This window comes from Salvelinus fontinalis, chromosome 21 (genome assembly GCF_029448725.1).
Source record: "Salvelinus fontinalis isolate EN_2023a chromosome 21, ASM2944872v1, whole genome shotgun sequence".
Lineage (NCBI taxonomy): Eukaryota > Metazoa > Chordata > Actinopteri > Salmoniformes > Salmonidae > Salvelinus > Salvelinus fontinalis.
The window spans coordinates 9,126,449-9,154,112 of record NC_074685.1 but is presented as its reverse complement, the minus strand read 5'-3'; the positions used below and the strand labels follow the sequence as shown (position 1 = coordinate 9,154,112).

Genomic DNA, 27,664 nt, shown 5'->3' with positions numbered 1-27,664 from the left:
AGTGCCAGCCTTGCTAAGCGTGGCATATTGCACAGGGAGGACATGGCAGCTGTCGGTCTGGGCATGCTCAGTAAACACGCTGGGTGTTTTTCTAACAGGACGCACTTGGCCTTCCCCCCTACAGGGAATTAATGAGAGAGGGAGTGAGAGAAGGAATGGGAGCCCAACTTGGCCAAAAGGCAGAACACGTTTATCTGCAGTCTTCCCTGGATTGTCTTTGAACATGTCAAAAGATACATAAACGGACAGAACATGGTTTGTTATAAAGGCCTAATTATGATTGTATCACTCCTATTATAAAACATTGTAGAACATATCATTGAAGCAGTTGATATCAATGAAACGAAAGAAAGAGAGCTATGCCCAGCAAGCACCAGTCTATGCTGGTCTCAACCTCAGTAGCTGTGTGGAATATCGATGTCTTCCCCAGGCGTTCAATAAAAGACACAGACTATTATAGAGAATGAAAAGCCCAGCGCTTGTATTTCAGTGGCGTATCAATGCTTCTAATCTAAATGGCCCGTCAGTAACTCTTGTATTCTGCACACACACGCCGGCCGGCCGGCATACATACATGCACGCACACACACACACACACACACACAAGAGAAGAACAACAAGGAGTTAACTTCTACCCAATTTATTATAACTTCTACCCAATTTATTATATAGAGCAAATGTCTAGGACAACTTTTCCCAAACTCAGATCTCAGGACCTCAAGGGGTGCATGTTTTGGTTTTTGCCCGAACACTACACCGCTTATTCAAATGATCAATGCTTGGTGATTAGTTGATTATTTGAATCAGCTGTGTAGTGCTAGGGCAAAAACCAAAACGTGCACCCCTTGGGGTCCCAAGGACTGAGTTTGGGAAACCCTGGTCTAGGTTATATGACTGAACTGGGTTTAGACAGTACCTTGGAAATGTCACTTCTCACGTCCTTCTCTTACTGGGGAAACCACAACTATCTTTGGGGAAGCCGAGTCAAATGGGGAAGTCCTCAAACTGTTTTAGGGGAATTCCTTCAGCTCGTAAAGAGAATGGCCCACCCTGGAGCCGGTCACAACTTGTAGACTTGTTTATGTGCTGCTGTGAGGTTTGTTGCTAACGTTTCTTTGCTACCTGCCAACTTTACAGTTTTTACTTTTTAATTACCGTTTTATATTTATTTTTTTCCCCTCTATCAACTTTTTTCATTTAACTTTTTCACCCAGGACGCTTTATCTGAACATGGTTCAACAGGACCTCCACCAGCCGAAGCTAGGTAGTAACATTAACATTATGCCTTCTAATTGCAGTCGCTGTACTCATAATATACAGGAGAACGATCGCCTTACGGCGAAGACAGCTGTGCTGCAATCCCAGCTTCAGACGCAATCGTTAGGCAATGGTAATTTTAGTGAAGGAAAGGATGAAACAGCATCTGTCCCACCAATTAGTACAGATAGTAGCATAAATCCCCTCGCACAGTCCCTGCAGCAGGACAATTTTGCCATGGCTTCTGGAAGGAAATGCTGTAGGAATGCTCAACAGGTGTCGCTCATTCAGCCGACAGAAACTTCAAGCGGATCTCCGCATTAAGCAACGAGTCAGAGGCCGAGCCTTCTCTGGTCTCTCCTCCACCTGTTACGGGGTCTGAGACACCGAAGTCTCCCACCATTAGCTCTGACAAATTGAACACCCTAGTCATTGGCGACTCCATAACCCATAGTATTAGACTTAAAAAGAATCATCCAGAGATCATACACTGTTTACCATGGGGCAGGGCTACATACGTAAAGGCTAATCTGAAGATGGTGCTGGCTTAGGCTAAAACTAGCGAGTGTAGAGAGTATAGGGATATTGTTATCCACGTTGGCACCAACAATGTTAGAATGAAACAGTCAGAGTCACCAAGCGTAACATAGGTTCAGCGAGTAAATCAGCTAGAAAGATGTGTCGGCATTGAGTAATTGTCTCTGGCCCCCTCCCAATTAGGGGGAGTGATCAGCTCTACAGCAGAGTCTCACAACTCAATCGCTGGTTGAAAACTGTTTTCTGCCCCTCCCAAAAGATAGAATTTGTAAATAATTGTCCCTCTTTCTGGAACTCACCCACAAACAGGACCAAGCCTGGCCTGCTGAGGAGTGACGGACTCCATCCTAACTGGAGGGGTGCTCTCATCTTATCTATGAACATAGACAGGGCTCTAACTCCTCTAGCTCCACAATGAGATAGGGTGCAGACCAGCCAGCAGGCTGTTAGCCACCCTGTCAGCTTAGTGGAGTCTGCCACTAGCATAGTCAGTGTAGTCAGCTCAGCTATCCCCATTGAGACCATGTCTCTGCCTCGATCTAGGTTGGGAAAAATAAACTTGGCGGTGTTCGCCTTTTCAATCTCACTGGAATAAAGACCTCCATTCCTGTCATTATTGCAATTATCCAAGATGGCGTAGCAGTCAGACGTCTTTGTCCTGTCGTGTCCCTTGTATATATCTTTTTACATCTTTTTCTTCGCATATCTTTTTAAAAATATTTTCTTAAACCTCAACTTCTAAATACTCTCCTGCAACCCGCCTCACCCAATGTGGCGTGGATCTGCTTTTTTCTAAAGTATTTCTATTTACTTCTGATCTGGAATCCATCAACTGAAGATAGCCAGCTAACTACCTACCAGCTATCAGTTAGCAAACCATTGCTAGCGATGATCAGCTAACCTTTAGCTCGGAAAGCTCTCGCCAGTTCGAACAACGTGACTCAAACCAGAGCATAACGGACCTACTTCTCTCCATATCCCCGGATTCCTACCGCAAACTCTGAACCTTTTCATCTGGATCTTCGCAACTAGCTAACCACAATCCCGGGTGACCACTCCTGGCTAGCGTTTCCATCCCGGAGGAAGCACCAATTAGCCTGAAGCTAGCCCGGCCAGGGCTCCTGTGCTACCACTGAAGCCCACTCCTAGGCTACAATATCCGGACCCCTTCTACTGCCGGTACGGAGCACGGAACCCCGCAGATCCCCTACGACTGGAATACCGACATAATCTGCCCGAGGACTCCAACAGGCCCCTCAGGCGTGACGCCCGCTGAAGGCCCATTCTGCTAACCTACTAGGCCTGCTAGCTACCTAGAGCTACCTGGAACCCTACTAATTCCACGACTGGTCTATCGACGTCACCGCACGAAGAGGCAAAAACAGACTTCCCCCCATCGCGACGTCCCCCAAAGGCTAACTTGCTAGCCCCGGTCTGCTAACTGCTAGCTTGCCTGCCCCGGTCTGCTAACTGCTAGCTTATCTGCCCTGGTTTGCTAACTGCCAGCTTGCCTTCCCCGGTCTGCTAATTGCTAGCTTGTTTAGCCCCGGCCTACTAACTGTTAGCTTGTTAGCATCAGCCTGCTAACTGTCTGAATCGCCGTGTCCCCAGTCAGCCCAACCACTCACTGGACCCATATGTTCACTTGGCTACGCATGCCTCTCTCTAATATCAATATGCCTCGTCCATTACTGTCCTGGTTAGTGATTACTGTCTTATTTCACTGTGGAGCCTCTAGCCCTGCTCAATATGCCTTAAACAACCATGTTGTTCCACCTCCTACATATGCGATGACATCACCTGGTTTAAACATCTCTAGAGACTACATCTCTCTCATCATTACTCAATGCCTAGGTTTACCTCCAATGTACTCACATCCTACCTTACCTTTGTCTGTACACTATGCCTTGAATCTATGCTATCGAGCCCAGAAACATGCTCCTTTTACTCTCTGTTCCGAACGTGCTAGACGGCCAGTTCGTATAGCATTTAACCGTACTCTTAACCTACGTCTCCTCTGTTTCTCTGGTGATGTAGAGGTTAATCCAGGTCCTGCAGTGCCTATCCCCACTCCCCAGGTGCTCTCATTTGTTGATTTCGGTAACCGTAAAAGCCTTGGATTCATGCATGTTAACATTAGAAGCCTACTCCCTAAGTTTGTTTTACTCACTGCTTTAGCACACTCTGCCAACCCGGATGTCGTAGCCGTGTCTGAATCCTGGTTTAGGAAAACCACCAAAAACCCTGAGATCTCCATCGCTAACTATAACATTTTCCACCAAGATAGAACTGCCAAAGGGGGCGGTGTTGCAATCTACTGCAAAAATAGCCTGCAGAGTTCTGTATTACTATCCAAGTCTGTACCCAAACAATTCAAGCTTCTACTTCTAAAAATTCACCTTTCCAGAAACAAGTCTCTCACTGTTGCCGCTTGCTATAGACCTCCATCTGCCCCCAGCTGTGCCCTCGACACCATTTGTGAATTGATTGCCCCCCATCTATCTTCTGAGCTCGTGCTACTAGGTTACCTAAACTGGGACATCCTACAATCTAAGCTTGATGCCCTCAATCTCACAAAAAATTATCAATGAACCTACCAGGTACAACTCCAAATCCGTAAACACGGGCACCCTCATAGATGTCATCCTAACTAACTCGCCCTCCAAATACACCTCTGCTGTTTTCAATCAAGATCTCAGCGATCACTGCCTCATTGCCTGCATCCATAATGAGTCTGCGACCAAACGACCACCCCTCATCACTGTCAAATGCTCCCTAAAACACTTCTGCGAGCAGGCCTTTCTAATCGACCTGGCAGGGGTATCCTGGAATGACATTGACCTCATCCCGTCAGTAGATGATGCCTGGCTATTCTTTAAAAGTGCCTTCCTCACCATCTTAAATAAGGATGCCCCATTCAAAATGTAGAACTAGGAATAGATATAGTCCTTGGTTCACTCCAGACTTGTCTGCCCTTGACCAGCGCAAAAACATCCTGTGGCGTTCTGCATTAGCATCGAATAGCCCCCGTGATATGCAACTTTTCAGGGAAGTTAGGAACAAATATACACAGGCAGTTAGGAAAGCTAAGCCTAGCTTTTTCAAACAGAAATTTGCATCCTGTAGTACAAACTCAAAAAAGTTCAGGGACACTGTAAAGTCCATGGAGAATAAGAGCACCTCCTCCCAGCTGCCCATTGCTCTGAGGCTAGGAAACACTGTCACCACCGATAAATCCGCTATAATTGAGAATTTCAATAAGCATTTCTCTACGGCTGGCCATAATTTCCACCTGGCTACCCCTACCCCGGTCAACTGCCCGGCACCCTCCACAGCAACCCGCCAAAGCCCCCACCATTTCTCCTTCACCCAAATCCAGATAGCTGAATTTCTGAAAGAGCTGCAAAATCTGGACCCCTACAAATCAGCCGGGCTAGATAATCTGGACCCTCTCTATCTAAAATTATCTGCCGAAATTGTTGCAACCCCTATTACTAGCCTGTTCAACCTCTCTTTCGTATCGTCTGAGATTCCCAAAGATTGGACAGCTGCCGCGGTCATCCCCCCCTCTTCAAAGGGGGTGACACTCTAGACCCAAACTGCTACAGACCGATATCTATCCTACCCTGTCTTTCTAAGGTCTTCGAAAGCCAAGTTAACAAACAGATTACCGACCATTTTGAATCCCACCGTACCTTCTCCGCTATGCAATCTGGTTTCAGAGCTGGTCATGGGTGCACCTCAGCCACGCTAAAGGTCCTAAACGACATCTTAACTGCCATTGTTAAGAGACATTACTCCGCAGCCGTATTCATCGACCTGGCCAAGGCTTTCGACTCTGTCAATCACCACATTCTTATTGGCAGACTCGAGAGCCTTGGTTTCTCAAATGATTGCCTCGCCTGGTTTACCAACTACTTCTCTGATAGAGTTCAGTGTGTCAAATCGAAGGGCCTGTTGTCCGGACCTCTGGCAGTGTCTATGGGGGTGCCACAGGGTTCAATCCTCGGGCCGACTCTCTTCTCTGTATACAACAATGATGTTGCTCTTGCTGCTGGTGATTCTCTGATACACCTCTATGCAGACGACACCATTCTGTATACTTCTGGCCCTTCTTTGGACACTGTGTTAACTAACCTCCAGACAAGCTTCAATGCCATACAACTCTCCTTCCATGGCCTCTAACTGCTCTTAAACGCAGGTAAAACTAAATGCATGCTATTGAACGATCACTCCAGCATCACTACTCTGGACGGCTCTGACTTAGAATACGTGGACAACTACAAATACCTAGGTGTCTGGTTAGACTGTAAACTCTCCTTCCAGACTCACATTAAGCATCTCCAATCCAAAATTAAATATAGAATCGGCTTCCTATATCGCAACAAAGCATCCTTCACTCATGCTGCCAAACATACCCTCGTAACACTGACCATCCTACCGATCCTCGACTTCGGTGATGTCATCTATAAAATAGCCTCCAACACTCTACTCAACAAACTGGATGCAGTCTATCACAGTGCCATCCGTTTTGTCACCAAAGCCCCATACACTACCCACCCTTGCGACCTGTACACTCTCGTTGGTTGGCCCTCGCTTCATACTCGTCGCAAAACCCACTGGCTACAGGTTATCTACAAGTCTCTGCTAGGTAAAGCCCCGCTTTATCTCAGCTCACTGGTCACCATAGCAGCACACACTCGTAGCACGCGCTCCAGCAGGTATATCTCACTGGTCACCCCCAAAGCCAATTCCTCCTTTGGTCGTCTTTCCTTCCAGTTCTCTGCTGCCAATGACTGGAACGAACTGCAAAAATCTCTGAAGCTGGAAACACTTATCTCCCTCACTAGCTATAAGCACCAGCTGTCAGAGCAGCTCACAGATTACTGCACCTGTACATAGCCTATCTATAATTTAGCCCAAACAACTACCTCTTCCCCAACTGTATTTATTTATTTAGCTCCTTTGCACCCCATTATTTCTATTTCTACTTTGCACACTCTTTGTTCAGTTTGTTCTGTTCAGCCCTCAACTAAGGATCATCAAAAGCCGTGCTATAAATTCTCAGACAACCCAAAGATTCCTAGATGCCCTTCCAGACTCCCTCTACCTACCCAAGGACGTCAGAGTACAAAAATCGGTTAACCACCTAACTGAGGAACAAAATGTAACCTTGCGTAATACCCTAGATGCAGTCGCACCCCTAAAAACAAAAACCATTTGTCATAAGAAACTAGCACCCTGGTATACAGAAAATACCAGAGCCCTGAAGCAAGCTTCCAGAAAATTGGAACGGAAATGGCACTACACCAAACTGAAAGTCTTCCGACTAGCTTGGAAAGACAGTACCGTGCAGTATCAAAGAGCCCTCACTGCTGCTCGGTCATCCTATTTTTCCAACTTAATTGAGGAGAATAAGAACAATCCAAAATGTATTTTTGATACTGTGGCAAAGCTAACTAAAAAGCAGCATTACCCAGGACAGGATGGCTTTCACTTCAGCAGTGATAAATTCATTAACTTATTTGACAAAAAGATCATGATCATTAGAAAGCAAATTATGGACTCCTCTTTAAATCTGCGTATTCCTCCAAAGCTCAGTTGTCCTGAGTCTGCACAACACTGCCAGGATCAAGGATCAAGGGAGACACTCAAGTTTTTTACACTCAAGTTTTTTAATACTATATCCCTTGACACATTTATGAAAATAGTCTTGGCCTCTAAAACTTCAAGTTGCATACCGGACCCTATTCCAACTAAACTACTGAAAGACCGGCTTCCTGTGCTTGGCCCTCCTATGTTGAATATAATAAACGGCTCCCTATCCACCGGATGTGTACCAAACTCACTAAAAGTGGCAGTAATAAAGACTCTCTAGAAAAAGCCAAATCTTGACCCAGAAATCGGCCTATATCGAATCTCCCATTCCTCTCAATTGAAAAAAAAAGCTGTTGCGCTGCAACTCAATGCCTTCCTGAAGAAAAATAATGTATACGAAAGTCTGGTTTTAGACACCATCATAGCACTGAGACTGCACTCGTGAAGCTGGTAAATTACCTTTTAATGGCATCAGACCAAGGCTCTGGATCTGTCCTCGTGCTCCTAGACCTTAGTGCTGCTTTTGATACCATCGATCACCACATTCTTTTGGAGAGATTGGAAACCCAAATTGGTCTACACGGACAAGTTCTGGCCTGGTTTAGATCTTATCTGGTTTAGATCTTATGGGCTAGTTCTAGGTCCCAAGAAACAAAGAGATCTTCTGTTCGATCTAACAATTCATCTTGATGGTTGTACAGTCGTCTTAAATTAAACTGTGAAGGACCCCGGCATTACTCTGGACCCTGATCTCTCTTTTGACGAACATATCAAGAATATTTCAATGACACCTTTTTTCCATCTTCGTAACATTGCAAAAATCGTGAACTTTCTGTCCAAAAATGATGCAGAAAAATGTATCCATGCTTTTGTCACTTCTAGATTAGACTACTGCAATCCTATACATTCCGGCTACCCAGGATGAAGCACTAAATAAACTTCAGTTACAGGTTTTACTGATAACCTACATGGGCATTACATGGGCTTGCTCCTACCTATCTTTCCGATTTGGTCCTGCCGTACATACCTACATGTACGCTACGGTCACAAGACGCAGGCCTCTTTACTGTCCCTAGAATTTCTCAGCAAACAGCTGGAGACAGGGCTTTCTCCTATAGAGCTCCAGTTTTATGGAATGGTCTGCCTATCCATGTGAGAGACGCAGACTCAGTCTCAACCTTTAAGTCTTTATTGAAGACTCATCCCTTCAGTAGGTCCTATGATTGAGTGTAGTCTGGCCCAGGGGTGTGAAGCTGAACGGAAAAGCACTGGAGCGGCGAACCACACTTGCTGTCTCTGCCTGGCCGGTTCCCCTCTCTCCACTGGGATTCTCTGCCTCTAACCCTATTACGGGGGCCGAGTCACTGGCTTACTGGTGCTCTTCCATGCCATCCCTAAGAGGGGTGCGTCACTTGAGTGGGTTGAGTCAGTGACGTGATATCTCTCCCTCCCTCCCTCGGACTCCCTCTCTAGGACTCCCTCTACCACACCTGCTGTCTCTAACTCTGAATGATCGGCAATGATGTAAAAAGGGCTTTATAAATACATTTGATTGATTGATTGATTGATGTGAGCCACAAAAAATGCATTGGAGAGTCCAGTGGCGTAGTCAAGTGTCTCAGCTCTACAACTGAAACATACTAAAGGGTGAGCGCCAAAGGGAACTCCCTTTTAAAAGATCACAGGTTTGTAGGCCAATCATAACTGACAGTAAAGAAGAATATTTACCTCTCCAGGTGTAAAGGCAGTCAATGTTGTTCTCCTCCTCAAACGAGGAGGAGCATGGATAGGACCAAGATGCGGATTGAGGGAAATAAGCCATCTTTTAATAAAAACAGCAAAACAATACACTACAAAACTACAAAACAACAAATGTGACTAACCTTCAACTGTCCTGTGAGGACACAGGAACAAACACCCACAAAACACCAGTGAAACCCTGGCTGCCTTTGTATGACTCTCAATTAGAGACAAACAATACACACCTGTCTCTAATTGAGAATCATACTAGGCCGAACACAAAACCCCACATAGAAATACAAACATAGACAAACCCACCCAACTCACGCCCTGACCAACTAAAATGAATACAAAACAAAGGAAAACAGGTCAGGAACGTGACAGAACCCCCCCCTTAAGGTGCGAACTCCGGGCGCACCAGCACAAAGTCTAGGGGAGGGTCTGGGTGGGCGTCTGTCCACGGTGGCGGCTCTGGCGGTGGACGAGGTCCCCACCCCACCATAATCAATCCCCGCTTCTTTATCCCCCTCCCAATGACCACCCTCCCACTAACCCCACCTAAATGAAGGGGCAGCACCGGGATAAGGGGCAGCACCGGGATAAGGGGCAGCACCGGGACAAGGGGCAGCACCGGGACAAGGGGCAGTACCGGGACAAGGGGCAGTACCGGGACAAGTGGCAGCACCGGGACAAGGGGCAACACCGGGATAAGGAGCAGCACCGGGACAAGGGGCAGCACCGGGACAAGGGGCAGCACCGGGACAAGGGGCAGCACCGGGACAAGGGGCAGCACCGGGACAAGGGGCAGCACCGGGACAAGGGGCAGCACCGGGACAAGGGGCAGCACCGGGACAAGGGGCAGCACCGGGATAAGGACCAGCACCGGGATAAGGGGCGGCAGGTCCTGGCTGAGGGACTCCGGCAGGTCCTGGCTGAGGGACTCCGGCAGGTCCGGGCTGAGTGGCAGCTCCGGACTGTAGGGCAGCTCCGGACTGTAGGGCAGCTCCGGACTGTAGGGCAGCTCCGGACTGTCGGGCGTCTCTGGCAGCTCCTGACTGGCGGGCGTCTCTGGCAGCTCCTGACTGGCGGGCGTCTCTGGCAGCTCCTGACTGGCGGGCGTCTCTGGCAGCTCCTGACTGGCGGGCGTCTCTGGCAGCTCCTGACTGGCGGGCGTCTCTGGCAGCTCCTGACTGGCGGGCGTCTCTGGCAGCTCCTGACTGGCGGGCGTCTCTGGCAGCTCCTGACTGGCGGGCGTCTCTGGCAGCTCCTGACTGACGGACGGCTCTACTGGCTCGGGACAGACGGGCGGCTCTAATGGCTCGTGGCAGACAGATGGCTCAGACGGCGCTGGGCAGACAGATGGCTCAGACGGCGCTGGGCAGACAGATGGCTCAGACGGCGCTGGGCAGACAGATGGCTCAGACGGCGCTGGGCAGACAGATGGCTCAGACGGCGCTGGGCAGACAGATGGCTCAGACGGAGCTGGGCAGACAGATGGCTCAGACGGAGCTGGGCAGACGGGCCGTTCAGGCACCGCTGGGCAGACGGCAGACTCTGGCCGGCTGAGACGCACTATAGGCCTGGTGCGTGGTACCGGAACTGGAGGTACCGGGCTGAGGGCACGCACCTCAGGGCGAGTGCAGGGAACAGGAACAGGGCACACTGGACTCTCTTGGCGCACTCTAGGCCTGGTGCGTGGTACCGGAACTGGAGGTACCGGGCTGAGGGCACGCACCTCAGGGCGAGTGCGGGGAGAAGGAACAGTGCGTCCAGGGCTCTGGAGACGCACAGGAGGCTTGGTGCGTGGTGCCGGAACTGGAGGCACTGGGCTGGAGACACGCACCATAGGGAGAGTACGTGGAGGAGGAACAGGGCTCTGGAGATCCACTGGAAGCCTGGTGCGTGGTGTAGGCACTGGTGGTACTGAGCTGGGGTGGGAAGGTGGCGCCGGATATACCGGACCGTGAAGGAGGACACGTGCTCTTGAGCACCGAGCCTCCCCAACCCTACCAGGTTGAATGGTCCCCGTAGCCCTGCCAGTGCGGCGAGGTGGAATAGCCCGCACTGGGCTATGCAGGCGAACCGGGGACACCACCTGTAAGGCTGGTGCCATGTACGCCGGCCCGAGGAGACGTACTGGAGGCCAGATACGTTGGGCCGGCTTCATGGCATCCGGCTCGATGCCCAACCTAGCCCTCCCAGTGCGGCAAGGTGGAATAGCCCGCACTGGGCTAAGCACGCGTACTGGGGACACCGTGCGCTTTACCGCATAACACGGTGTCTGACCAGTACGACGCCCTCTTACTCCACGGCAAGCCCGGGGAGTTGGCTCAGGTATCCAACCCGGCTTCACCACACTCCCCTTTAGCCCCCCCCCAAGAAATTTTTGGGTGAGCCTCTCAGGCTTCCAGCCGCTCTGCCTTGCTTTTGCCTCATAAAACCTCCTCTCCGCCTTTGCTGCCTCCAGCTCCGCTTTTGGGCGGCGACACTCCTCTGGTTCTGCCCAGGGTCCTTCTCCGTCCAGAATCTCCTCCCAAGTCCATTCCTCTTTTCCCCATTGCTGTAGTTCCTTTTCTCTCTCCTCAATCCGCTTGGTCCTGTTGTGGTGGGTGTTTCTGTAAAGGCAGTCAATGTTGTTCTCCTCCTCAAACGAGGAGGAGCATGGATAGGACCAAGATGCGGATTGAGGGAAATAAGCCATCTTTTAATAAAAACAGCAAAACAATACACACCTGTCTCTAATTGAGAATCATACTAGGCCGAACACAAAACCCCACATAGAAATACAAACATAGACAAACCCACCCAACTCACGCCCTGACCAACTAAAATGAATACAAAACAAAGGAAAACAGGTCAGGAACGTGACACCAGGTCACCGCACAGAGAGAGGCAGGTGGCAAGTCATTTCACAAGACACAGAGAAGACCGGAACAAGTGTCATCATTGTTACTGTCAAACTCTCTCCGTCAAGCAAATATTTTCTTCTCCATGACAACATTTCAGAGGGAAGTTTGCAAGAGCAGAGGCAACTGAGACAGTGTGTTAGGGGGAAGACGTCCATAAAAGATAAACAAACGACATTGTTCCACTATATAGAGAATAGGGTTCCATTTGGGAACAGACACTGAGACACAAACATTGCTCCCCAAACAAGCTGCTATAAAGAATATCCAATGTTCCAGTACAGTAGTAGACAGGGCTGTGGGGGAATGTCTAAGCATACAGTACTGTAGGAGTTTTTTAAGTGTATGATTTGAACTCGGGCAGCTTTACGAGGCATGGGCACCATATGATATTCACTCTAGAACAAAGAGGGTCTGCCCAGTGTTTCTAATTCAGACCCATCTGCAGTAGAAATATACAGTATCTGTCAAAAGTTTGGACACACCTACAGTACTCATTCAAGGGTTTTTCTTTAATTTGACTATTTTCTACATTGTAGAATAATAGTGAAGACATCAAAACTATGAAATAACACATATGGAATCATGTAGTAACCAAAAAAGTGTTAAACAAATCAAAATATATTTTATATTTAAAATTCTTCAAAGTAGCCACCCTTTGCCTTGATGACAGTGTTGCACACTCTTGGCATTCTCTCAACCAGCTTCATGAGGTAGTTACCTGGAATTCATCTCAATTAACAGGTGTTTAAAGTTAATTTGTGGAATTTCTTTCCTTCTTAATGTGTTTCAGCCAATCAGTTGTGTTGTGACAAGGTAAAGGTGGTATACAGAAGAAATCCCTATTAGGTAAAAGACCAAGTCCATATTATTGCAAGAACAGCTTAAATAAGCAAAGACAAATGACAGTCCATCATTACTTTAAGAAATGAAAGTCAGTCAATCAGGAAAATGTCAAGAACTTTGAACATTTCTTCAAGTGCAGTCGCAAAAACCATCAAGCACTATGATGAAACTGGCTCTTACGAGGACCACCACAGGAAAAGAAGACCCAGAGTTACCTCTGCTGCAGAGGATAAGTTCATTAGAGTTACCAGCCTCAGAAATTGCAGCCCAAATAAATGCTTCACATAGTTCAAGTAACAGACATCTCAACATTACTGTTCAGAGGAGACAGGAATCAGGCCTTCATGGTCGAATCGCTGCAAAGAAACCACTACTAAAAGATACCAATAAGAAGAAGAGACTTGCTTGGGCCAAGAAACACAAGAAATTGGCATTAGACTGGTGGAAATCTGTCCTTTGGTCTGATGAGTCCAAATTTGAGAATTCTGGTTCCAAAAGCCATGTCTTTGTGAGAAACAGTAGGTAAACGGATGATCTCCGGATGTGTGGTTTCCACCGTGAAGCTTGGAGGAGGTGGTGTGATGGTGCTTTGCTGGTGACACTGTCTGTGATTTATTTACAATTCAAGGCACACTTTACCAGCATGGCTACCACAGCATTCTGCAGCGATACGCCATCCCATCTGGTTTGCGCTTAGTGGGACTATCATTTGTTTTTCAACAGGACAATGACCCAACACACCTCCAGGCTCTGTAAGGGTTATTTGACCAAGGAGAGTGATGGAGTGCTGCATCAGATGACCTGACATCCACAATCACCCAACCTCAACCCAATTGAGATGGTTTGGGATGAGTTGGACCGCAGAGTGAAGGAAAAGCAGCCAACAAGGGCTCAGCATATGTGGGAACTCCTTCAAGACTGCTGGAAAAGCATTCCAGGTGAAGCTGGTTGAGAGAATGCCAAAAGTGTGCAAAGCTGCCATCAAGGTTAAAGGTGGCTACTTTGAAGAATCTCAAATATAAAATATATTTTGATTTGTTTAACATTTTTTTGGTTACTACATGAATCCATATGTGTTATTCCACAGTGTTGATGTCTTCACTATTATTCTACAATGTAGAAAATAGTAAAAAATTAAGAAAAACCCTTGAATGAGTACTGTAGGTGTGTCCAAACTTTTGACTGGTACCAGGACACACCCCTACTCTTATGATAAGTACCATGGGATCTTTAATGACCACAGAGAGTCAGGACACCAGTTTAACATCCCCTCCAAAAGACAGCACCCTACACAGGGCAATGTCACCAATCACTGCCCTGGGGCATTGGGATATTTTTTTTTCAGACCAGAGGAAAAAGTGTCTCCTACTGGCTGTCCAACATCACTTCCAGCAGCATCTGGTCTCCCATTCAGGGACTGACCAAGACCAACCCTGCTTAGCTTCAGAGGCAAGCCAGCAGTGGAATGCAGGGTGGTATGCTGCAGGTATTCTGGTGAGAACATAGACTATATTGGCATCTGTATGGGTAACATGGTCTACGGACAGTGTCTGCCAGTCTATCTGTCCATATTTACATTTCTGGACTAGGCTGCTGCAGCGATCCTCTTGGCCCAGGTCCATCCAGCCCGTATAGTTAAGGAAACACCACTTTGATCTCCCCAACAAAGCCCTCTCCTTCCTCCCTCTTTCCCCTCTCCTCACCTCCTCAGAACAGCAACACGTGACTGCCAGGGCTTGGGGCTACCAGGGAGTAATGATTTGGGGTAATGTTAAAAAAATGGGTTGAGTCACAGTCAGGTAGAAGAGATTTTGAAATAATTTGTCTTGTGATGCCAGGTTCAGTTGGCAGCCCTTTACTTGGACACATGTTTTCTTATCCCAGACAAAGTCATTGTCCATGCCTGCCCACTATGCGCCTGGTACAGTAGAGAACAGACTAGTGAACCATTATATAGAGATAGCCTAACATGACCCCGCTCTGGCTGGATGGATTGGCTCCAGGTACCATAGCCACCAGCCAAGCATGACCAATGAATGTGGCTGTGAAGAGTATAGAGCCTTGAAACCGTCACAAGTTAGATTAGTTTGCTTCCAGGCTTTGCACTCGGACTCTCCCGTGACACGAAACGACTACATGTCCTCTCTTTCTCTCACACACACTCCTTGGTTCTCTCTCACATGTACACAAGCGCGCACACACACACACCACGCCAGACTCATTAGTCCAATCATCATCCTCTCTGAGAGATGTGTATTATGGTAGGAGCTGTGGGACTGGAGAAGAATAGACGGACCGGGCAAGAGGATCAGAGGGGTATTCTCTCTCTCTCCACCCTGGCCTCCCTCCCTCTCCTTGCCCTGGCCCGTCCAGAGAGAACCGTGCTCCAGCTCTGTGTAGAGGCCGACTCCTCAAGATACATGTATATGGTGCTGTTGGTGCACACGGTGAGTATGAGAAAAACAACTCCTAAACAGACTGATATAGAGTGTCAAGAAAAAGTATGTGAACCGTTTGGAATTACCAGGATTTCTGCATAAATTGGTCATAAAATTTGATCTGATCTTCATCTAAGTCACAACAATAGACAAACACAGTACGCTTAAACTAATAAACACACAAATTATTATATTTTTCTTGTCTATATTTAATATATAATTTAAACAGGTTGTAAAAAGTATGTGAACCCCTAGGCTAATGACTTCTCCAAAAGCTAATTGGAGTGAGGAGTCAGCTAACCTGCAGTCTAATCAATGAGACGAGATTGGAGATGTTGGTTAGAGCTGCGCTGCCCTAAAAAAATATGTTTTTCTTCTTTGCTATTCACTAGAAGCATTGTCTGATGCGAACCATGTCTCGAACAAAAGAGATCTCAGAAGACCTAAGATTAATAATTGTTGACTTGCATAAAGCTGGAAAGGTTTACAAAAGTATCTCTAAAAGCCTTGATGTTCATCAGTCCACGGTAAGACAAATTGTCTATAAATGGAGAAAGTTCAGCACTGTTGCTACTCTCTCTAGGAGTGGCCTTCCTCCAAAGATGACTGCAAGAGCACAGTGCAGAATGCTCAATGAGGTTAAGAAGAATCCTAGAGTGTCAGCTAAAGATTTACAGAAATCTCTGGAACATGCTAACATCTCTGTGGACCAGTCTATGATACAGAAAACACTAAACAAGAATGGTGTTCATGGGAGGACACCACAGAAGAAGCGACTGCTGTCCAACAAAAACATTGCTGCACTGAAATTTCCAAAAGTGCACCTGGATGTTCCACAGTGCTACTGGCAAAATATTCTGTGGACAGATGAAACTACTGTGTAGTTGTTTGGAAGGAACACACAACACTATGTGTGGAGAAAAAAAGGCACAGCACACCAACATCAAAACCTCATCCCTACTGTAAAATATGGTGGAGGGAGCATCATGGTTTGGGGCTGCTTTGCTGCCTCAGGACGTGGACAGCTTGCTATCATCGACGGAAAAATGAATTCCCAAGTTTATCAAGACATTTTGCAGGAGAATGTTAGGCTATCTGTCCGCCAATTGAAGCTCAACAGAAGTTGTTGAAGTAAATCAACAACAGAATGGCTTCAACAGAAGAAAATACGCCTTCTGGGGTGGCCCAGTCAGAGTCCTGACCTCAACCCGATTGAGATGCTGTGGCATGACAGCAAGAGAGTTGTTCATCCCAAGAATATTGCTGAACTGAAACAATTTTGTAAAGAGGAATGGTCCAACATTCCTCCTGACCGTTGTGCAGGTCTGATCCGCAACTACAGAAAAACGTTTGGTTGAGGTTATTGCTGCCAAAGTAGGGTCAACCAGTTATTAAATCCAAGGGTTCACTTTTCCCACCCTGCACTGTGAATGTTTACACGGTGAGTTCAATAAAGACATGAAAACGTAGAATTGCTTGTGTGTTATTAGTTTAAGCAGACTGTGTCTATTGTTGTGACCTTGATGAAGATCAGATCACATTTTATGACCAATTTATGCAGAAATCCAGGTATTTCCAAAGGGTTCACATACTTTTTCTTGCCACTGTAGCTCCCTATTATGACACGATAGTGCAGAGGTCAGAAAAAGACAAACTGTTCTTCAATGTTCTCTTTGTCTTACATTGTTCTCTCTCCAGTGAAATGGTCTGTGGTGTCCATTTGATATTTCAGAGGCGTTCCATGTTTTTACTAGCTCTCAGGGAGACACACGAGAACACTTTCTTCTTCCACACTGAGCTACTCTGTGGATCTCTGTGTGTGTCTCTCTGCTATTTAATCAGTGCGCAGGTGCACATTTTTCACTGTCAGGTCTGGAGAATTCGCGACCCAAGTGCAGCTAGGTTATGCAACCTTAGCAAGGACACAATAACTCTGACTGACTGATATAAAGACCCACAATTCATCCACCAGTGTGTCTGCACAGACACATCAGATGCTATGAAAACAGAGTGAAACACTACCCCTCATGTTTAGCTCATCGAGGGCCACTTCAGTCAGTGTAGAGTTACAGTGAGAAACCGTCATTTATGAATGGGGTCTGGGTCTGTCTGGGCTGAGGAGACAACAGGAGACCTGGACCCTGATCCGCCTCTTCCTCCTTCTGCTCCCTTCCTGCCCTCCTTCCTTGCCCCCCAGAGCTGGGCTTACCGAGGGTTCAACCAGGGAGAAATGGGAGCGGTTGAGGAAGGGGAGGAGGGAGGGAGGTTACAATACAAAACAAGCTCCATAACTGTGGAATTAATGGAGCGTATTCATTTACGAAGTGACTGCGGTTCAGGATTGTCTGGAACCTGACTTGCTGTTGCAGAAAAAACAGAGATTTCTATGCATGCAGGATCCACTAGCCTACCTCCTTTCAGCTGCTTCTCAGTGCTCAGTCACTCCGCTGCCACTTGTACACAAAACAGTTTGAACAAACATATTTATTTGTCTGCTGTAACAGTAGGCTATTGCAAACATAAGCATGACACAAACAGGTAGTCAAGCAATTTAACGTTTTTTAAGGAGGGGTGATATATGCAGCTATTTAGGCCAGCTATGTAGCCTACACAGCATATCACACAAGCAAGACACAGGCAGGCAGTCAATAGCAATTTCATGTTATTTTTCCATCATCATTGAAAACATAGACTCCTGACTATATGGCAGCATAACTATAAAGATTACATCATCACACAAAACGCTAATTGTTTTGCCCCAATGCAATGTGAAGACTGCATCTTGCTTATGCTACAGCAATATCCATTCCAACAGACAGAGAAAATTGTAGCCGGCTCTTCATTTATATTTTTGGAACGTTCGTTTGAATTGCAGCTGTTCAGAAATATGCGTCAGAGACAGACATAGGCTACATCATCATATCGATCATATTGGTTGAGGGTTCAGAAGAGGGTGAGTAAAGAGAGAAAGGTGAATGTGTGTTAATAACACACGCGCAGAACGGGATTCGGATCCTTACATTTGACAATACGTTTCTAGAGGGCAGGGGCGGAAACTCTGTATTCATAGCCTCAGCCATTCAATTATTGCTCCTCTCCTTCTGTACTGTAGACAGATTAACCTGTCCTGTCCTGTCCCAATGAAAGGCCAGTAGGCTCCTGTAAGCCTCCCAGGAGGGACAGTCATAGACAGGAACTTGACGATCCTGTCTGTCTGCAGATCTTTCAATTGCAAAACAAATGACTATGCTAGATACTGATGACTAGTGTTTATGACTATGAAGGTGTGTGTTAATGATTACATGTGTGCAAAACACTACAAGAGACCTGCTGTCTCTAAATCTGAATGATCAGCTATGAAAAGCCAACTGGCATTTACTCCTGAGGTGCTGACCTGTTGCACTCTCTACAACCACTGTGATTATTATTATCTGACCTTGCTGATCATCTATGAACGTTTGAACATCTTGGCCATGTACTGTTATCATCTCCACCCGGCACAGACAGAAGAGGACTGGCCACCCCTCAGAGCCTGGTTCCTCTCTAGGTTTCTTCCTAGGTTCCTGCCTTTCTAGGGAGTGTTTCCTAACCACCGTGCTTCTACACCTGCATTGCTTGCTGTTTGGGGTTTTAGGCTGGGTTTCTGTATAGCACTTTGTGACATCTGCTGATGTAGAAAGGGCTTCATAAATACATTTGATTGATTGATTGATTGATTGATTGATTGAAGAGAGGCAGAACGTACTCCTGTTCTCTCCCAGCTGAATAAATAACCGTGCAGTATAAATAATAGGCTACTTACTTTGGGCCAAACGCTTAGCATAGAGGGTCTCTCTGAACAAGGCCACCTGTTTCTATTCTAGACTGCTTCTTCAGATGTTTTATATAGCCAGTACTGTTACTACAAGCAAACTAGTAACAGACACCGATAGAATCAGAAATTATGAATGAGCATGTGTAGATCTCGAGCTTCGCATATTATCGACATGCACTGACATGCTGTACAGTACAATATTCAACAACACAGTCACAACACAGGTGCACTGCACAACAGGCTGTGCCAGTCTGTTTCTGCTGTGTGTTTGGCATGACAACGACAAGGATGTTGGCTGCTAGACAGAGTGACACACTGACCATCAGGTTACAGCCCGTCAGGCTGACCACCAGGTTACAGCCCATCAGGCTGACCACCAGGTTTACAGCCCATCAGGCTGACCACCAGGTTACAGCCCATCAGGCTGACCACCAGGTTTACAGCCCATCAGGCTGACCACCAGGTTACAGCCCATCAGGCTGACCACCAGGTTTACAGCCCATCAGGCTGACCACCAGGTTTACAGCCCATCAGGCTGACCACCAGGTTTACAGCCCATCAGGCTGACCACCAGGTTACAGCCCATCAGGCTGACCACCAGGTTTACAGCCCATCAGGCTGACCACCAGGTTTACAGCCCATCAGGCTGACCACCAGGTTACAGCCCATCAGGCTGACCACCAGGTTACAGCCCATCAGGCTGACCACCAGGTCACTGCCCATCAGGCTGACCACCAGGTTTACAGCCCATCAGGCTGACCACCAGGTTTACAGCCCATCAGGCTGACCACCAGGTCACTGCCCATCAGGCTGACCACCAGGTTACTGCCCATCAGGCTGACCACCAGGTTACTGCCCATCAGGCTGACCACCAGGTCACTGCCCATCAGGCTGACCACCAGGTTACTGCCCATCAGGCTGACCACCAGGTTACTGCCCATCAGGCTGACCACCAGGTCACTGCCCATCAGGCTGACCACCAGGTCACTGCCCATCAGGCTGACCACCAGGTTACTGCCCATCAGGCTGACCACCAGGTTACTGCCCATCAGGCTGACCACCAGGTCACTGCCCATCAGGCTGACCACCAGGTTACTGCCCATCAGGCTGACCACCAGGTCACTGCCCATCAGGCTGACCACCAGGTTACTGCCTATCAGGCTGACCACCAGATTACAGCCCATCAGGCTGACCACCAGGTTTACAGCCCATCAGGCTGACCACCAGGTTACAGCACATCAGGCTGACAACTTCTCCTGGAAGCACAAGGAGAAAACACAAAATCCACATGCTTGTATCATTCTTATCGTGTAGTACTCTCGTAGACCAACAACGAACTGTAACAACATTGAACAAACAGAGCCAAAACCGAGCGCCAGACATTGTCTCCGTGTGCCAATGAACCAGTCAAAGACTGACACGATTTGGTTCCATAATAGAGGGATCTATGTGATAGTGATATGTGACAGTAACATAGACGGACTATAGATGAATAAGAGAACACAGGGTCAGTCATCACCATCATACAGATAAAACTCATTAACTGTCCTCCAAAACCAATAAACTGACAAAAGCTATGGAATTGAGTGAGGGAGGGAAAAGCCACTTTAATGTTGCTTAACAGAGAGCCTACTATCTATGGATGAAGGGAATTTGTTGGTATAGAGCTGATATAATCTCTTGTGGACAGATCTACGTCAACATAACTGGTACCATAGAATCCGTCAGGAAGGAATGGGATGTGTCGGGTAACGAGCAACAGTAGTTCCAATGTTTTTTTTTTAGCACTGGTTATTGTATCACTGGTTATTGTATCACTGGTTATTGTATCACTGGTTATTGTATCACTGGTTATTTTATCACTGGTTATTTTATCACAGGTTATTGTATCACTGGTTATTTTATCACTGGTTATTGTATCACTGGTTATTGTATCACTGGTTATTGTATCACTGGTTATTTTATCACTGGTTACTCCTTGTAATAGCATCTTTTGATTCCTTCTCTTAACACGTATGGTGGAGGCTGCCGAGAGGACAGCTCATAATAATGGCTGGAACGGAGTGAATGGATACCGTGTGTGTGTGTGTGTGTGCGTGCGTGCGTGCGTGCGTAGGTCACAGTAGCATCTTGCAGATAGTCTGAGGGGGAGCATTCTAATGAATGAGGGCCAATCCTCTGGAAGCAGTGCCAAACACAAGACACTAGAGACAGAAACCCAGACCCGGGGCCAGAACCAGGCCAAGCCAGGCTGTATCAAACCAGAGCCAGAGCCAACAGACCAGGGAAAACCCCGAGGGCCTGAAGATTCTTCTTCAAACAAACCCAGAGACAGTTAGAGCTCACTGGAAATCCCCCCTGCCCTCTTTTGTTCTAAATGAGCTTTAAGAGGAAAATAATCCGTTAGTGTTTCCTGTCTTCCTGCCGTGGTCTTTTAAAGGTAAGGAGGGAGGACATACAGTGTTGCTGCTCGTTCTTGACTGTGTGGTGTGTAGACAAATGCTTAGAGAGGTCAGTCTGAAAGGTCATGTCAGCCACTGACAACCTGCTCTTTGCAGTTTTCTACAATGGATTCCCCTCGCAGAGCTTCCGTGACATGAGAGGTTGTGATGGCTTTTCTGACAAACGTGAGTTCAGAGTTTAAATATACTGTATGTTCCATGCATCTTTGCCAGGTGGTTTATAAGAGAAAAATAAACTCTTAATGATAAGATATGATAGGGAAGTCTATGATCTGTTCCATATAAAGGAGTCATAGACTGCATCCCAAATGGCACCATATTCCCTATATAGTGCAGTACTTTTGACCACAGCCCTAGGGAATAGGGTGTCATTTGAGACGCAAGCATAGAGTCGTGTTGGCCCAGTGGCATGTCTTTGTGCGGTTGGCTGCATATCTATATTTCCTCAGCTATGACATCTGTGTAGAGGATAGGACAGGGCACACGGAGGGGATGGGCCTTGCTCTCTCTCTCTTTCCTGTGGGCAAGTGTGCCTGGTTTCTGGCTACAGCCTAGTTGTACTGTCTATAAAGTAAACTGTATGTTTAAGGGTAAGAAGTGTAGGAGAGAACAATAGATGTAGACAGAGCGAGACAGAGGGAACAACATACACAGAGATATAAACAGACAGAATACTGAGAAACAGACCAGAAAGATGGATGGATGGATATAGATATATATAAAATATATAGCGCACACAAACAGTAGATGGATCAGAATACAAACAGGAAATGTATGCGTTCTCACCGATTTCCTCTCTGCCTTGAGCTCTGTGAGGTACCGTGAGAGTTCAGTGATGATCTGAGAGGTCAGGTTCTCAGCAATGACCTCGTGCTGTCCTGCGTAGTCGTTCAGCTCGTTCAGCGTTGACAGGAAGGCCCGGCATGACGTGTATCTGACAGGTCACATGTCAAAGGAAGTGATGTCAGAGAAGGCGCCGATGTAGAGGGGCCTGACACAGCATTTTATCTAGGGTGCTATAAGATGCTCAGATGTTGGGAGAAACATTAGGCCTACTTCATTAGCTACCAAATGAGAGGAAATAGCCTTATAACTAACAATCCAAATGCAATACAGTATATAACTGTGATTTACGTAACTTTGTGGTTGCGTCTGGGTGCCAAACTCACTTGTTCTCCTCCTCTTCTCTTGAGTTCTTCTTTGGTTGATACTTCTTTGATAGATTCCTGTGAAAAAATAACAAGCAGCAGGGTTCTTTTACTACTAGATACAACCATAATAATATATATATATATACTGCTGCTTGTTATTACTACTAGTTACAACCACAGTAATATACTGTATACAGTTACTACTACAGTACTACTATGGTATGTTTATGATATGTTTGGGTGGCAGGTAGCCTAGTGGATAGAGCGCTGAGTCAGTAACCGAAAGGTCACTGGTTCGAGTTCGAGCCGACAAGGTAAAAAAATCTGTCAGCGTGCCCTTGAGCAAGGCACTTAACCGTAATTGCTCCAGTGTCACCGCTGATAGTGGTTGATCCTGGCCGTGACCCCACTATCCAAGGGTGTCTCAGGGGGAGTTGACATATAAAAAAAACATTTCCACATGTGAAGCAGGAAAAATATAAGTACCCACCAAATGATTATTATTACAATGTGTTTACTATCCCAATGGGTTATTATAATAGCACTCCACTGTGTTCCTCCTCCATTACTGATGTTCATGTCACCGTGCCAACAGATCATCTATACCAGAGGGCTTTCTGCCATGCCTCCCTCCCACCTCCATGCCTCCCCTCCCACCCTCGCCTCCCACCTACATGCCTCCCACCTCCATCCCTCCCCTCCCACCCTCTCCTCCCACCTCCATGCCTCCCCTCCCACCCTCCTCTCCCACCTCCATGCCTCCCCTCCCTCCCACCCTCCCCTGCCACCTCCATGCCTCCACCCCCACCCTCTCCTCCCACCCCTCCCCTCCCACCTCCATGCCTCCACCCCCACCATCTCCTCCCACCTCCATGCCTCCCCTCCCACCCCCATGCCTCCCCTCCCATCTCCATGCCTCCCCTTCCACCCTCCCCTCCCACCTCCACGCCTCCACCCCCACCCTCTCCTCCCACCTCCATGCCTCCCCTCCCTCCCTCTCCTCCCACCTCCACGCCTCCCCTCCCATCTCCTTGCCTCCCCTTCCACCCTCCCCTCCCAACTACATGCCTCCCCTCCCACCTCCCCTTCCACCCTCCCCTCCCACCTCCATGCCTCCCCTCCCTCCCCTCCCCTCTTATCTCCTTGCCTCCCCTTCCACCTCCATGCCTCCCCTCCCATCCTCTCCTCCCACCTCCATGCCTCCCCATCCACCCTCCCCTCCCACCTCCCTCCCACCTCCATGCCTCCCCTGCCACCTCCACGCCTCCCCTCCCACCTCCATGCCTTTCCTCCTACCTCCATGCCTTCCCTCCCACCTCCATGCCTCCCCTTCCACCCTCCCACCTCCATGCCTCCCCTCCCACCCTCCCCTGCCACCACGCCTCCCCTGCCACCTCCACGCCTCCCCTGCCACCTCCACGCCTCCCCTGCCATCTCCACGCCTCCCCTGCCACCTCCACGCCTCCCCTGCCACCTCCACGCCTCCCCTGCCATCTCCACGCCTCCCCTGCAACCTCCACGCCTCCCCTGCCACCACGCCTCCCCTGCCACCTCCACGCCACCCCTGCCCACTCCACGCCTCCCCTGCCATCTCCACGCCTCCCCTGCCACCTCCATGCCTCCCCTGCCACCTCCATCCCTCCCCTGCCACCTCCATCCCTCCTCCATCCCTCCATCTCCACGTCCTGTTCCAGTAATAATGCTTATGGCCCCAGGACCAACAATTCAGTCACCATGAAGAAACATGCTTTTCTCCTCCGGACTACGCCCTCTTTCTGACATTGGCTACACAAGCCTGCTGGCACAAGATGAGTGTGTCAAATAAAACAGGCTGGCATACAGATTTAGTATGTAGTATGCTGTTTAAAACTGTCAGCTGTACTGTAGGTGAAGGGTTAATGAGAGGACCCCAGAGTTCTGGACCGTGTGACCACTGTGACGAATATACTGAGATTCATGCACTCACCTCTCTCTACCTCGCTTTTGTCTTGCTCGCTTCCACCTCTCTCTGCCTCTCTGTCCCTCTGCCTCTCTTTCCTTATCTATCTCTGTCCCTCTCTCTCTCTCTCTCTCTGTGTCTCTCTCTCTTTAACCCTAACTCTGTCTCCCTCATGTCCTGTCTTTCTCTCTGTTGCTGTGTTTGTTTGTTAAATAGTGATAGTCGGATCAACTCATCACCCAGCTCCATTTTTTCTCTGTGTGTCAACACAGTTTAATACAGACTAACAAGCACACGCATGTATGCACACACAACCACACACAGTAGGCTACTCAATCAGCCAATAAAAAATAGGTAAACCTATTAGAAGAATCCACCTACAAACGGCAACAGACCAGACAAGCCAATTAGATTTCAGCAGACAGACGCAGAGTGAATCAGGAAGCATTGAGGCATGCTGGTTGGCAGGCAGGCAGCGAATGGTGAGTCACATTGTAGCTAGGTCCTCTTCACTCATGCATGGTGTGCTGCTGTTTACTATGCTGATGTTTGGACCATTAACCCTTTCAGTAGGAATAGAGGTCAGGTCCTACATGGTGAGTAGAATGAAGGTCGACAGAAACAGTAGAATCGAACCCCTGCAACAACATGGTCATGGTGCCCTTTTAATGTCAACTGTATAATGGAAGGAAAAAATTGTGCTACAATAAAGACTATTATATTACTGTACCAATATAACATGGACAATATTAATCATGCTGACTAACAACTAGTCTAGAATTCATTGGTAGAAGAAAAATGAGACAATAATCATCCTTATTAGACTACCATGCAAGCCGAACTCCACCCTTAACAAGGCAGTATAGGCCTCCCGAGTAGCGCAGCGGTCTGAGGCATCACTACAGACCCGGGTTTGATCCCAGCCTGTGTCTTGGGCCGGCCGTGACCGGGAGACCGATGAGACGGTGCACAATTGGCCCAGCGTCGTCCAAGTTAGGGGAGGGTTTGGCCGGCCGGGATGTCCTTGTCCCATCACACTCTAGCGACTCCTTGTGGCGGGCCGGGCACATGCACGCTGACTTCGGTCGCCAGCTGGGCGGTGGTGCGACACATTGGTGCGGCTGGCTTCCGGGTTGAGTGAGCAGTGTGTCAAGAAGCAGAGCGGGAGTTGCAGCTATGGTACAAGACTGTAACTACCAATTGGATATCACAAAATTGGGGAGAAAAAGGGGTAAAAAAGAATATATATATAAATACATAACTCCACCATGACTGAATCATGCATGTGGTTAAAGCTCTCTCTCTCTCTCTCTCTCTCTCTCTCTCTCTCTCTCTCTCTCTCTCTCTCTCTCTCTCCTCTCTCTCTCTCTCTCTCTCATCTCTCTCTCTCTCTCTCTCTCTCTCTCTCTCTCTCTCTCTCTCTCTCTCTCTCTCTCTCTCTCTCTCTCTCTCTCTCTCTCCTCTCTCTCTCTCTCTCTCTCTCACTCTCTCTCTCTCTCCTCTCTCTCCTCTCTCTCTCTCTCTCTCTCTCTCTCTCTCTCTCTCTCCTCTCTCTCTCTCTCTCTCTCTCTCTCTCTCTCTCTCTCTCTATATATATATATATATATATTTATATATATATATATATGCCACAACCCCCCCCTACTCCTCTAACCTTGTGTCTACTCTGTTGCTAGGCAGATCTACCTCTCCTCCCTCGCTTTTGAACATGGCTGTCTCTCACTCATGGCCAGATGTCATGGCAGAATGCATTTGCCCTTCCTCCTCCTCCGTAGCATAGTTAACCAACACACAGACAACCAGAGGGTGCCTACTTAATGAGGATTAGACCAGTGTGTGTGTGTTGGGGTAATGGAATATGAATTATTGTGCCCCATATTGAGTGATACTGTGCCACACAGTGTATTTTTTATACCCATTCCCCTAAGTAGTATGCACACAGACCTTAACCTACTGTCCTGTACTGTAGATTATACCAATGTGTGTTACTGAGCGTAATGCACTATAGCCTACTTTACTATTTTTATTTTATTTATTTTCAAAGGGCCAATTTCAGTGTGTTCATTAGATCTACTGTAGCAGGGCTGTGTTCTATGGGTCTGAGCGTGCCCAGTAGATTCAACCTGCTTTAACGAGCTAACTTTATCAGGGGGAGAATAATTAGTCCGGATGCAGAAACAAACAACACACACAAAGATGCACATTGTGTTCGACCCAAAAAAGCTTTAGAAACAGGCCTATCCATTCTGTAACTTGCAAATCCTATTTTCCTGTGATAGCAGAAGGCCGTCCACGTGGGAAACAAATCTGTTTCAGATGGAGAGATATGAGTCCTACAGTTCTACTGTTTAAGCAGAGTGAATTAAAACATCTGACTGCCACATCTGCAGAGTCGGCAGGTTCAATAAAACACATCACAACATGGAAAGACTATCCATGTGTTGCAGATACTAAAGTGAGACAGATACGGAAACGAATTAGGTCATTACGTGTGTGTGTGTGTGTGTGTGTGTGTGTGTGTGTGTGTGTGTGTGTGTGTGTGTGTGTGTGTGTGTGTGTGTGTGTGTGTGTGTGTGTGTGTGTGTGTGTGTGTGTGTGTGTGTGTGTGTGTGTGTGTGTGTGTGTGTGTGTGTGCCATGCAAACAGAGTAAGGTACTACTAGTCCTATTATCTCCTTAGTGAAGGGAGATTTATCTAGAAAGAGAAGGAGGTGGGGTTAGGGGTGCTGGGGTGCTGGATGGGGGTTGGTCAGTAGTCAGTAATTAGAGTCTTTAGCCCTCCTCTTGGCCCTCTCTAGGGAACCAGATATGGGATTTTTTGGGCAGACCTCTGCTGTTTGTTGTTGGGGTAGAAGAAAGCCTAGGAAGAGTATGCCCTCACACCTCCACCCCTACTCTATTTGAGGAAAGGAGGGCTTGGGGGTGTTTAAAAGGGGGGCGGAACTACACGACCGATACTCCACCGTGATTGGCGAAA

The 27,664-nt window shown here is 47.6% G+C and overlaps 1 protein-coding gene across 21 annotated transcripts in view; it reads right to left on the bottom strand.

Annotated features, from left to right (window-relative positions):
* Positions 1 to 27,664, bottom strand: part of LOC129818129 (formin-binding protein 1-like) — a 125,020-nt gene that overhangs the window by 49,709 nt on the left and 47,647 nt on the right. For all 21 annotated transcript variants that reach the window (XM_055873739.1, XM_055873735.1, XM_055873740.1 and 18 more), the window contains exons 3-4: positions 22,768 to 22,824; positions 22,385 to 22,532 (exon numbers count right to left, since the gene is read on the bottom strand). In XM_055873739.1, coding sequence (XP_055729714.1) covers positions 22,385 to 22,532; positions 22,768 to 22,824 — 205 coding nt within the window. The remainder of the gene's footprint in view (positions 1 to 22,384; positions 22,533 to 22,767; positions 22,825 to 27,664) is intronic.